The 11,993-nt window shown below is 35.4% G+C and overlaps 2 protein-coding genes across 2 annotated transcripts in view; one reads left to right on the forward strand and one right to left on the reverse strand.

Moving 5' to 3' along the window:
• Positions 1–5,430, reverse strand: part of LOC107454884 (WD repeat domain 79) — a 32,026-nt gene extending 26,596 nt beyond the window's left edge. The window contains exons 1-2 of the mRNA XM_016072224.4: positions 4,642–5,430; positions 1,312–1,423 (exon numbers count right to left, since the gene is read on the reverse strand). Coding sequence (XP_015927710.2) covers positions 1,312–1,423; positions 4,642–5,114 — 585 coding nt within the window. The 5' untranslated portion in view covers positions 5,115–5,430. The remainder of the gene's footprint in view (positions 1–1,311; positions 1,424–4,641) is intronic.
• Positions 5,431–8,046: 2,616 nt separating this feature from the next.
• LOC110282416 (uncharacterized) lies at positions 8,047–10,001 on the forward strand. The gene is made up of 2 exons (XM_021145734.3): positions 8,047–8,165; positions 8,279–10,001. The coding sequence occupies exons 1-2, from the start codon at positions 8,047–8,049 to the stop codon at positions 9,999–10,001; spliced, it is 1,842 nt and encodes a 613-aa protein (XP_021001393.3).
• Positions 10,002–11,993: the final 1,992 nt, after the last annotated feature.

Raw genomic sequence — 11,993 nt, forward strand, 5'->3', positions numbered from 1 at the left:
TTAAGGAAATTAATTCACGACATAAATAAAGTTTGCCGTGTCTTAATAATGTTTGCCCTGTCATCCGCATTTTTGATGTCTTTACCTAAAAGTAAATGAATTTAAAAACTGAATGGTAAAAAGAACAAATTGTATTGTAAATAGTAATAGTACAATGAAAAATATTTAATTATTTAAAATTCGACGCAAAAATAAAACGTAAACGGTAACCCGGAAGTCTTACTAGCAAATTTAACTGCTCCCGCCATCTATTCTTAACTTCACATGGATAACCATTTATTCTTACAATCAAATACTACTTTACGTTTTAGGTCTAAAATAAATGAAGTATATAAAATAAATGAGAAAAAAATGGAAAACAAATATATGGTTGGTAGGTACTTTATTTTCGTCGCACTAGAGCTGCACAATGGGTTATTGGCGGGGGTCTGGGAAAAATCCATGAGGATGATCCTAAGACATGCCATCGCAATTTTGTTCCTCTACAGAGGGGCTGGCTCCTCCCTTTTGGTAGCCTAATGACCTGCGCGTGAAGTCGCGAACAATTTATGGTAGAACGAGGACTGATGCCGCGCACCCTCGGTTCCTACGCAAGCTTATCCAAGCGGACATCCACTTGCTTACTGACCATAGTCAGTGACGCTTAATTTCGGTGTTCTGCTGGAAATCGTGTCTGTATGATCAGTGTACTGTGGGACAAATGTATATGGAAAAATACAGATAAATATATAAGAAAGAAAGCGTTAAGTAGGCCAAAGGTTTTTCTGTATATATATATATATATATATATATATTATAACTTATTAAAATAATCTTAAAAATACAATGAATTGTGGGATTTTCATTAATATTGAACGAAGATTTAAAATTATTTACACATTAGTAACAAATATACTGAGACATTTATCAATAAATGCAAGGTGATTACATAAATTTAAGTTTTAAATTCAGAATCATGCATTTTACCAACTTAAGACCAGTTTAGAACAATAAATTTCATGTGCCCTATTCAAAACCAGTTCAGAATTCTAATCCCACTTTGAGCTAGCAATATAATAGCATAGAAATAAAGCTAATAAACATACTTTGAGAGATGAACAATCAATTTTGTACAATAGCAACAACTAGTACAATAGTACAATTTTGAAAATACATTATCCAGCAATAAGTTTAAATCATACACACTTAATTACAAGTTTTCTTCAAAGGATTAAAAACATTCCAGAAAACTATTAACAATTTTTCCTTTATGCAACATGAAACAATGTATAAAAAAAAAATTTTCAAATCCAATTAATAAAAAAAAAGTACCATTTCAGAAATATCTTGCCACTTGGAAAAGTCCCACAATTCTGAAGGCAAATTAAAAATTCGTAAGACATTGTCAGCACTGCATGTCAAAACACATGACCCGTCAGGAGCCCTAAAAAAAGAGGTTTTAAGTTAAAAATGAAAGTATATAATATGTTTTGACCACATGCAAGATAAAATATTTATTTCAGGAACAATAATCACCAACATTTTATTAATCACTGCATTTATAAGCAATTACTTATTATTTAAGAAATTAACAACATTTTTTGTAAAGCATCATACCTATAGACCTGATAGCAGAAGCTGGGTTTGTTAATTGCTGTTAATTAGCTGTAAATAATAAGTAATTGCTGTTATAAGCAATTACTTATTATTTAAGAAATTAACAACATTTTTTGTAAAGCATCATACCTATAGACCTGATAGCAGAAGCTGGGTTTGTTGACGTCAAAAACTGGTTTTTGAAATGGGTGTCAAAAACCTGTCTATCAATTTTACTAAAATTTGTTAAAATTACGGCCACTGGATTTTTATTCAAATCAGAGTTCGTAATTGTTTAATGCGAACAAGTGTGGTTCATTATTCTCCCTCATTTTGCTCCCTGTGCTATTTTTATTCATTCAATTTTTTTCCTTAATATCATTTTTGTACACCAAAAAATAATAAAATTTTTTTTATTTTTTTTTCAACATTAATGTTAAAAAGTTAAATGGAAATACTATAAATCACTTTAAAAATGTTTTGTATTATATTTTGAAACAATTTATAATTTTATTTCTAAAGTAATCATTACAAATAACTCATACACTGATAAAATATGCACCTGCTTGTTTGGTGCCAAAATTTATAACCATTTTGTCGCCAGTACCAATACGGAAATTTTCTCAGGTATTAAATAGATGAATAAATTTTTGTTACTTATAAAAAAAATTATTATTTTTCTATAAGCAACATTTCTACTAAATTAGACCCTCTTTAGTACAGCCATTTTGTTTTCATTGTGTGGGGCAGTTAAATTTTTTACACTTGAACTATTACTGTATGATGGTACATCTTGCTAATTTGGGGATTGTGCCAATTTAACAATGAGATTTTTTTTTTTTTTTTTTGTTCTTTAATTTTGAGCATTATTAGTCTGAATTTTTTTGCTCCCATTGTTGTTTTTTAAAATTTTGCAATCAAATTAAACTTTCCTTTCTTTTTATGCCATTTGTAATGTTCACTCTCCTTGGCTCCAGCTTTTTCATATTCTTTACGATCCTCTCTCAGTTTTTATCTTTCTCTTCGTTTGCTTATGTTATCCTACTGCTGTTTTTTTTTTTTTTTTTCCTTTTCTTTTTTTGTTTGCCATCTACAAATTTTTACTTTTCTTATCCTTAATACAACTTTTAAATACAAAAATTACCCAAAGAATTGAAAAAGTTACTTTAATCCAATGGTTAATGACAATTCCAAATGAATTAAAAATGAAAATAGTGATCAATGTTTTAAATAAAAAAATTACTGTAACAATTTTAAACAATAGAAAATTAAGACAGGAAAAAAATAATAATAATAATTCTATTCTTAACTTCTGTCATTAATATTCACATTTCTGTAAGTCTTAAGATGGATGATAATGACATATAATTTAATTTTACCAGACAGTAAAAAAATTAACTACCTTTTTTGAAAGTTTTACATAGTTTAAGCAAATGCCTATCTAATATAAACTTATAAATACAATATCAAATGTAATATATAGTTTTAAGCACACTTGAGTTTAAACAATCTGACCTAACAGGTACATTCATAATTTGTATAATTGAATATTGATACTGTCACAAAATGGTTAGAAATTTCGGCAACAAACGAGCAAGTGCAGGAAAAACAAAAAGTGGAACCTTGGTCTTTCCAGTTAGCATAATTAAGTGCTGATAAAAAAATCCCCCAGCACTGTGAAGTCAGCATTGCTAATTTTTCCAATATGCAATGAAAATATTAGTAAAGGAAGTGACATTCTCATTCAGAGTCTGACTATGGCAGGGGCATACGGGGCAGTTGCCCTGGTTCCCTACATCAGAAGGGGATCCCAAATCAAACTTTACATTTTGAAAGTTTGCTTTACATTTCCTTCTTTAATAAACTTTTTTAAAACAAAATATCAGTACAGTGCAAAATCCATCCGCTTTATGCATGGGTGCAAGTTGGAAAAAAAGCAAAGACTGAAATACCAAACATACACAATACCCCCTCGACATATGCAAACTATCTAAGAAAGCTTTACCATAATACATCAAGTTTAAATACTGCACAAAAAATATTTATTCATCTGTCTTTTGATAAAATAACAACAGGACATAAGAAAGTAGACCAATAACGTAGACCTAAAAAATATTTTTAAGGACAGAAAGAAAAAAAAATTTCCGCATTCGAGTCTGTCTTGTTTCCGTCTTACTTCCGTCCGCGGACATTTTCGAAAGACGGAAATCCGTCCTGGAGACGGAAGACTTGCACCCATGGCTTTATGTTATCTTCTACATTATATCGATCATATGAACACAATCTACATTTCGTAAATGCATGGCTTTCTAGGGCGGAAATCAGCTAAATTTTCGCAATTATAATTGATAAATTTGACCAATCAAAAGCTTGCATTTTTGCACATTGCAAAATGCAATAAGTTTACAAAAATACAGGCTTCTGATTGGCTTAATTGAGCCATCGTAATTGCGAAATTTTTAGATGATTTCTGCCCTAATGTCAGCATCGATATGAATTTTTCACAGCTAGACGACAAAGTTAACAATCAAAAAACTGCATTCGGCATGATAGACATAGAATTGTCAGAAAATCAATAAAATGGACAGAACGATATTTTGTCTGACCATTGGGAGGAGCTATTTTAGGTTATAGTCCATTTTTTTGTTATTTATGATGTGAAAAATTTAAATACTTCTATAAGTTTGGCTCTTCATTACTGAAGTAATGAAGCAGAGGAGGCCACAAAGAAGTTTTTGCGCTGGACCCCAATTAGGCTAAGTCGGGCCCTGGTGACATATTTGGGGAGATATCTGTATCCTGATCTGTGGCAGAATAATCGCCAAGTCGTGGAAACTTCCGGGCAACGGCCAGCGAGAAACTAAAAACAAACATCACAGAAAGGGACCAACTCGAAAGGTATAACTCGTAACCACCCCCAGGCAAACATCTATAGGCTTTTTTTAAAAAATATGCAAGTTTAAAATCTATTTGGCACCTTGGTGATTGCAGTTGGTACAACAGATCGCGATACAGAAATATCCCCACATTTTTTAATAAAATTAATGCTATTTTGAAGTAATATACCATTTGCAACCTCTAGCATAATTATTTTCATTTTTGTTAGAAAACTCAGACCATGCTCCAGTTATTTGTATAGGTACTGGTTTAAAATCCAAAATGTCATCAAACGATTGGCTTTCTTCAATGATATGACAATCCTGATCATCATCAGAATAATTACCGCCTGTATTAGAAATAGAGCTTTGGTCCCCCAAAGAGTCTTTTAGATTATTGATTGTACTTTCATGACTATGCAGAGAAATATTTTTATCATACACAGAATCCTCCAAACCCTTATGACTGAGAATCACAGTTTCTTCAATGAGAATGTCAGATTTTTCGGTAAGTAAACTGCATACTGTTGAAAGAATTGAATCAAGGGCATCAATTGCATCGAAACACACATCTGTCTGAATTGATGATGATTTATCAGGTACACTAATATCTTGGTCAGTTTCTTGCAGTTTTTTTAAAAAATTGGCACAAGAAAAAGCCATTAAAATATAAATATTAGGCGGAATTTACAAAAAAAAATTTAATTTTTATGCAGTAGAATAAATTTTATATAGGTAAATGTCAGTGCGCAGAGATCGCATGTTTTCATTATAAAAATGAAACTAAAAATTTGAAATCTTAGGGATTATATAAAAATTTTACAAATTGCATTTAATAAAGGATTTTATAACTGTAACTATATAATGATCTTTAATAATATAAAACGCATTAAATTATCTTTGATAACTATTTCAAAATCACCGCAAAATTAGTATCATTGTTTGTAAATATACGTTTTTTAGCTGCTTGCTTTTGCTTCACTTAGTTCAGGATTCGACCTTCATTGAATATTGGAAAAACTTAACGCTTGCAACGATTGTAAAAACTAATAAGGGCCAATCTCACTAAATGCGATACACTTCCGATCTCTGTCGAGGGAGAATGAGAAACGTATTGGTAAAAATTATTTTTCAGCAAAGAGGAAGAAAATAATAATAATAATAATTCTCTACGGCCATAGGAAGAAAGTGAACCAAATTCCAGTTAAATGATCCTTTAGGGACGGCTCTCATATTTTGCGCTTTCACTACAAACACTTCCGATCAACGTCGTTGTTGTTGTTCGTTTACGTCGCACTACGGCTGCACAATGGGATATTGGCGACGGTCAGGGAAAAATCCCTGAGGATGATCCGAAGACATGCCATCACAATTTTGATCCTCTGCAGAGGGGATGGCACCCCCGCTTCGGTAGCCCGACGACCTGCACTCGAAGTCGAGCACTTTACGGTAGCACAGATTAACGAGGACCAATACCGCACACCCTCGGTCCCTACGCAAACTGATCCAAGTGGTCACCCACCCGCACACTGACCGCAGCCAGTGATGCTTGACTTTGGTGATCTGATGGGAACTGTGGGGGAAAGTAGTTACAGACCATGTCAACCGTCATCTATGAAAAGGTACCCCGACAGAGTCGAGTTAACATGTCTTATATACTAGTGAATTGTAGTTGTAATTTTGTAGTGGTAGATACGCTACAGTACTCCCCCACCAGAATTATAGATATGATAGAATTCGATGAATGAATGCCACTAGTTGATTCATTGCTGTTTTGTGCGAAGCCGGGAGAGCTGTATTAAGATCACCGTATTATTTTTTTGAGTGCTGAATGTGAGAGGTGTATTAACTTCACGGTCGTAGTCGCTCCTGTGTTGCCATTAGCAGTCGAGTGTATGCAGGCCGACGTTGTGTGCTCGAGACTGAGTAGCAACAGTGCGAGGAGGTGGATAATGTTGCAGTCACAAGTAGCAAGTCAACTATTCAATGTGGACCATCCAACGAAGTAGGCGTTACTGCCGATGTAAGCGTATCCAGATCAAAGTGGGCGTTTTTTGCCAAGGTAGGCGTGTTCACATCACGTCCGGGTCACCAATGTGGGGGAAAGTAGTTACGGACCATGTCAACCGTCATCTATGAAAAGGTACCCCGACATAGAGTCGAGTTAACATGTCTTATATACTAGTGAATTGTAGTTGTAATTTTGTAGTGGTAGATACGTTACAGGAACCGTATCTTAACGATCAGTCCACTGCGGGACCCGATCAACGTCGAGAAAAGAAAAACCTAATTAGTTTTTTTTTTCTGAACCTAGTTCTCATTCTCAATCACCTGTTCAATTTTACCTAGTTCACAGCTAGTTCTTACATTTCACTTATAGTTCTCATTCTAAATCGATGATAATGGGGTTGCGTGAATCGCATCCATTTAAAAAATAGCATTCTAAAGGCCTTTAGTTATTTCATATTACTTTATATTTCAGAGTTCTCCAGTAGGCTGATCATAATACCCTTTTTACACAAAGACTTTCTTATTTTATTTTATAACCGTCGTTGAACAGCCGACCCAATTTTTGGGTTCACGACTACTAATGTTCAACTACGTAGCCCTGTAATTTTGAACCCAATCCAGAAGACAAGGTGACTACTGGATCAAGTATAGAGAAAAATTTGCCATCATGGAGAATTTTTTCATAGAACTAATCCGCATTTGCCTTACATGGGGAAGTAGACGACGAGAACCTCCCACGGATAGTCTGACGGCGAAGGGACTCTTACCCATGATCCATCTACCACTGAGGATATTTCACGTCAGCACTATGGTCGGATTCGTATCGACCAGCCATTGCAGGATTGGAACCCTGTTCACCTAATTGGAAGGCAAACGCTCTATCCCCTGAGCCATCGTTATACGAAAACTGAAAAAAAAAAGCCTCTGGGAAAAAGCGTCGAATTTTATCATTTTAATGCTATTATATACAAGCAAAGTTGGTCGGATCAATTCAACCCTTTATAAACGACGTCCCAAACCATTATTTAATATACAACTAACTAATAATGTTCAACTTTGTAGCCTTGTAGTTTTGAGCCCAACTCAGGAGACAAGAGAGCTCCTGGATCAAGAATCGGCATTTGTGTTACATGGAGAGATAAACCAAGAAAACCTCGCACAGTTTGCCCGATGGAAAGAGAATTCTGTCCCATGACATATCTACCACTGAAGATATTTGACGTCAGCACTGTGGTCGGTGCATGCGGGAACCTGAATTGATTGGTATCGTCCAGTTATCGTTGGGGTTCGAACCTGTTTCACCCTATTAGAAGATTGTTCCAGCTCCTGATCCACCACGACTCTCCTTTTGCACGAAACTGTTCAGAAAGAATTCCACAGGGACAGTAGAACCCATTTATTACGAGCATCCAAGTTAAACAAGAAAGGTGTAATGTAAAGAGCAATGTTATATGAGAATGCGCGTAAATTTTTTCTTTTTATTCGAAATTAACGAGAGAAATAACTTTGGAAGCATGAGTAGCAAATCACGCTATCAGTTGCTTAAAATTAATGAATGTGTTTTGATTTACAATTCTTGTAAAATATGCTTCGATGTCATTTAGAAATATCACTCTTAAAAGTTACGGACAGTTTGGATGGCATCTCTCTGACAAGTACTACTGCCAAACTAATGGAAAGAATGGTCAATACGAGACTCAACTGGTATCTGGAACATTTCAATTTAATACGTCACGAGCTAGCAGGTTTTAGAAGAAATCGATCCACTGTTGACCAAGTTACCTTTTTCAATCGAGAAGCTTTAATCTCCGTACTAGTCTCCCCCAGGGAGCTGTTACCAGCTGTGCCCTTTTCAACGTCTACATCAATGACTTGATAAACACCTTAACGGCAGTGCCTAACATCCATTGCCTCCTATATGCGGATGATCTTGTTTTCTGGACCACAGCATCAAAGCGCCACGCTAAATCAGCTGTTGAGACCACACTTAATCTTGCACTGGAATCCTTCAGTTGTTGGTGTGAGGAAACTAATATGGTAGTAAATCTGAATAAGTGTGCCACTCAAACTTTCTCACTAATGCATCGACCTATTATACCAAATCTCTCTTTTTCTGGCACTATGCTTGAAAATGTTGATTCCTTCACTTATCTCGGAACCGTTTTTGATTCTAAACTGAGCTGGAGGAACCATGTTGCATTTGTTGCCGAACGGGTAATAAGACGCCTCCCTATTTTAAAACGACTTGCCGGCACTCTCTGGGGATGTGCCCGGTCTACCCTTGCTCTGACTTATCAAAAATACATCCTTCCAATTTTTACTTACTGCTCTGAACCACTCATCTCTATGCCTACATCCCTACTTCAAAAGCTTGAGGTCTTACAAAACCAGGCCCTTAGACTAATAACAGGTGCTGTAAAAACTACACCTATAGACGCAATGACCTTGCTCACAGGCATTAAACCTTTGGATGTTGTCTTTAGGGAAAGGGCTGTCTTACTATACTTTAAACTTACCCAAATGGATAATTTCTGGACTAACTATCAACTTACTCCTCGTAATTTAAAAACTCAAAATGGATTTATTCAGACTGTCAAAGATCAATTGGTTGGGATCGATCTGCCCCAACTAGAAGGTCAGGTGGAACTGGTGAGCCCTCTTGACTACCAAAAAATTAATGTCAGGCTCTCTCTTGAACAGGACATTGTTAAAAGTGAAACATCTACCGCTGCTCTCCACCTTCTTGCGCTGGAGACAATGGGAATCCGTTACCCGGAACCGCTCTGGCTGAGAGTTTTTACAGATGGCTCTTTCCATCCGGATCAACCAAATGCTGGAGCTGGTATCTCTTGTAATCTCTTCTCCTTTGGTGCTCCAGTGGGTGCCAATAGATCTGCTTTTGACGGGGAAGTTGTTGCAATCCGTATTGCTCTTGAACAGCTTTTTTGTTTTATTGAGTCTTTTTCAAATGTGGTTATCCTTTCAGACTCGAAGGCGGCGCTTTGCTCGATTGAATCTATGCATTGCCCTTCCAATTGCGACGTTCTAAAATGTCAGGATGCGATACGCAAACTCCACCATTTTGGCAAAACTGTAGCCCTACAATGGATTCCCGGGCATTGTGATATTGCAGGAAATGAGAGGGCTGATGTTTTGGCAAAGAGAGGCACAAGAATTCTCCAGGCTCTTAGTAGCCCAGTCCCCTTTTCAGCTTTAAAAAGGATTATTAGATCAAAAATCCATGGGGATTTCCACCAACAATTGTCAGAAAGGGTAAAAACCAAAGTGTGGAGAGATCTTCGACAGAACACCATTCCAGACTGGCCGCGCCGCGAAGCGGTGGCTCAGTTTCGACTACATACCGGACATGACTGCCTTGCCGCGCACCTGTTTCGTTTAGGGCTGGCACCTGATCCCTATTGTTCTCTATGCATGAGCCAAGCTGTTTTGGATGGCAGCCACATCCTGTGCTGCAGGGCCCTCCGCGGGTCGTCGTCTACCGAGCGATATTGGGAAGCAAGAGCGCTCCTATGGAAATGACTTTTTACTTTCTTGTTTTGTTCCTATGTTTTTGCTTTTTCATGTCAATTACCTCTGCCATTTGAAATAAATAAATAAATAAGTTACGGACAACATGTGCAATTTTTTACAAGAAGAAAGCCCGGGTACCAGAAGTATCCAATCAATTTTTCATTATCCGGTCATTACCCAGACTCTGCAAAATAATAATGCTAAACGGTACTGCCGTGCAATTGAAAAAACAACGCAAATGCTTCATGATTGATTCCTAGAGAAGTGGCTCGACAACTATTTTCCTTCTATTGCTAATGCTATGAACGCTTAAATTTCAAAAAACTGATAAAACAAAATTTAATTTTGAAAAAAAAATATTTGCAATATATGTATCATACATAGATTTCATATAAATAAAAATCTCAATTTTGAATTTTTTGTTGCTTACGTTAATTTTTCAATTGTAAGGAAGCACAAGTAAACCCGGTTTTCAATCTCAAGATACAGTACCGCTTTACCTGGAGTCGGACCAGCTTTTCCAGACATCCAATGACGAGTAACACTTATTTAAGTTCGTCACAACAGTATTTCAATTTATAGTAACCGTAAAGCTATTAAAATAAATAATTACTGTGTTAAAATGCCGTGTATTAAATAAGTTTTCTTAATAATAAAGCTGAAATAACATGCTTTACTTTTTAATTCAGGAAAACCTCGGTAAAGTGAACATTTTTGGGAGAAATAGGATCGCTAAAAAGAGCTGTTGTTCATTTACGTCGCACAATGGGCTACTAAAAAGAGCAAGCATATTCAGAAAACTATTTTAGCTAAATTGTTTTGTATGATAGTTTAATAAATACAATGTTTATTTAAAGTCGTTTTGAGTTTATAGATTCATCGTTTCATTCACATATTTATTTTATTCATAATAGACAACAGATGCAAACAAAACGAAAATATTTTCTTACAAACGATATTTTGCTTTTTCTAATGTTACTATTAATTTACACATCATTGAAATCGAAACTATACAACTCTTAGATGAAGGAGAAGGAAAAAAAGTTGCAAGATAGTTTAAATAGTTTTGTTCTCACCTTCGGATTCAGCTTTTTTTGCTGTTGGCGTAGGCCTTTAATGCATTGGAGGTTCGATTGTTTTCCAGTGGCGCCATCTATGATCAAGAATTCAAATTCGCCCACAACCGTATGTCACACCCGTTCATAGGGTAGACCAATTCATATATCTATTCATTTATCCACAGATCGTAACTATGACCTGAACCAGAGTAATGATACATCTCCATTTCAGTTCACCCAGAACTAATTCATGTGCCGTCTTTTTAGAATAGCGTATAAGCTCGAGAGTTAAAAGTGTGCTTGTGCCTGTTTTATTTTAGCCTCTTGTTCTCCACCACCAAGAAACAAAGAAGTTGGCAGGCTTTTTCATACAGAAATTAAAAAAAAAAAAATTTTTAAAAAGAAAACTGCTAATAGATATTGAAATTTATATTGAAAAATGAAATGATGGGTGTCTCTTTTTTAAGAGTTTCGCGGATTATCCACGCTTCGAGGGTCACTCAATTAAGCGGATAATCGGAGATCAAATTTTCAACAAGAGTTTTTAAAACATTTTAACATGCAACAGCAGAATTTATCGGGTTTACTTCAAAGTTTAACACCTTATGAAGCAGGCATGAAATTTTAGTTCTAAAGACTGACTAAAATTTTATTTACCACTATTCTCACGAAAATTATGAACAATTTTTTAAAATATTAATGTAGTATGAATTTTATTTTTTGGTGACTAGAAACTGAAATATATTTATGGTAAAAAGTCCCATGGATATAGTCTTGAAGATTCACTGTAGTTTCACAGAGATCTTGGGGTCATTTGTACAGTGCAGTTTACGAAATTTACTTTCCAGCCTTAAATATGAGGTCGTCAATGGAGATTTCGAGCTAACTTTAATACAGTTTACGTCTTTAAAGTTTATTGAATGCTATTAAAATATATTTACAT

The sequence above is a fragment of the Parasteatoda tepidariorum genome, chromosome 8 (genome assembly GCF_043381705.1).
Source record: "Parasteatoda tepidariorum isolate YZ-2023 chromosome 8, CAS_Ptep_4.0, whole genome shotgun sequence".
Classification (NCBI taxonomy): Eukaryota; Metazoa; Arthropoda; class Arachnida; order Araneae; family Theridiidae; genus Parasteatoda; species Parasteatoda tepidariorum.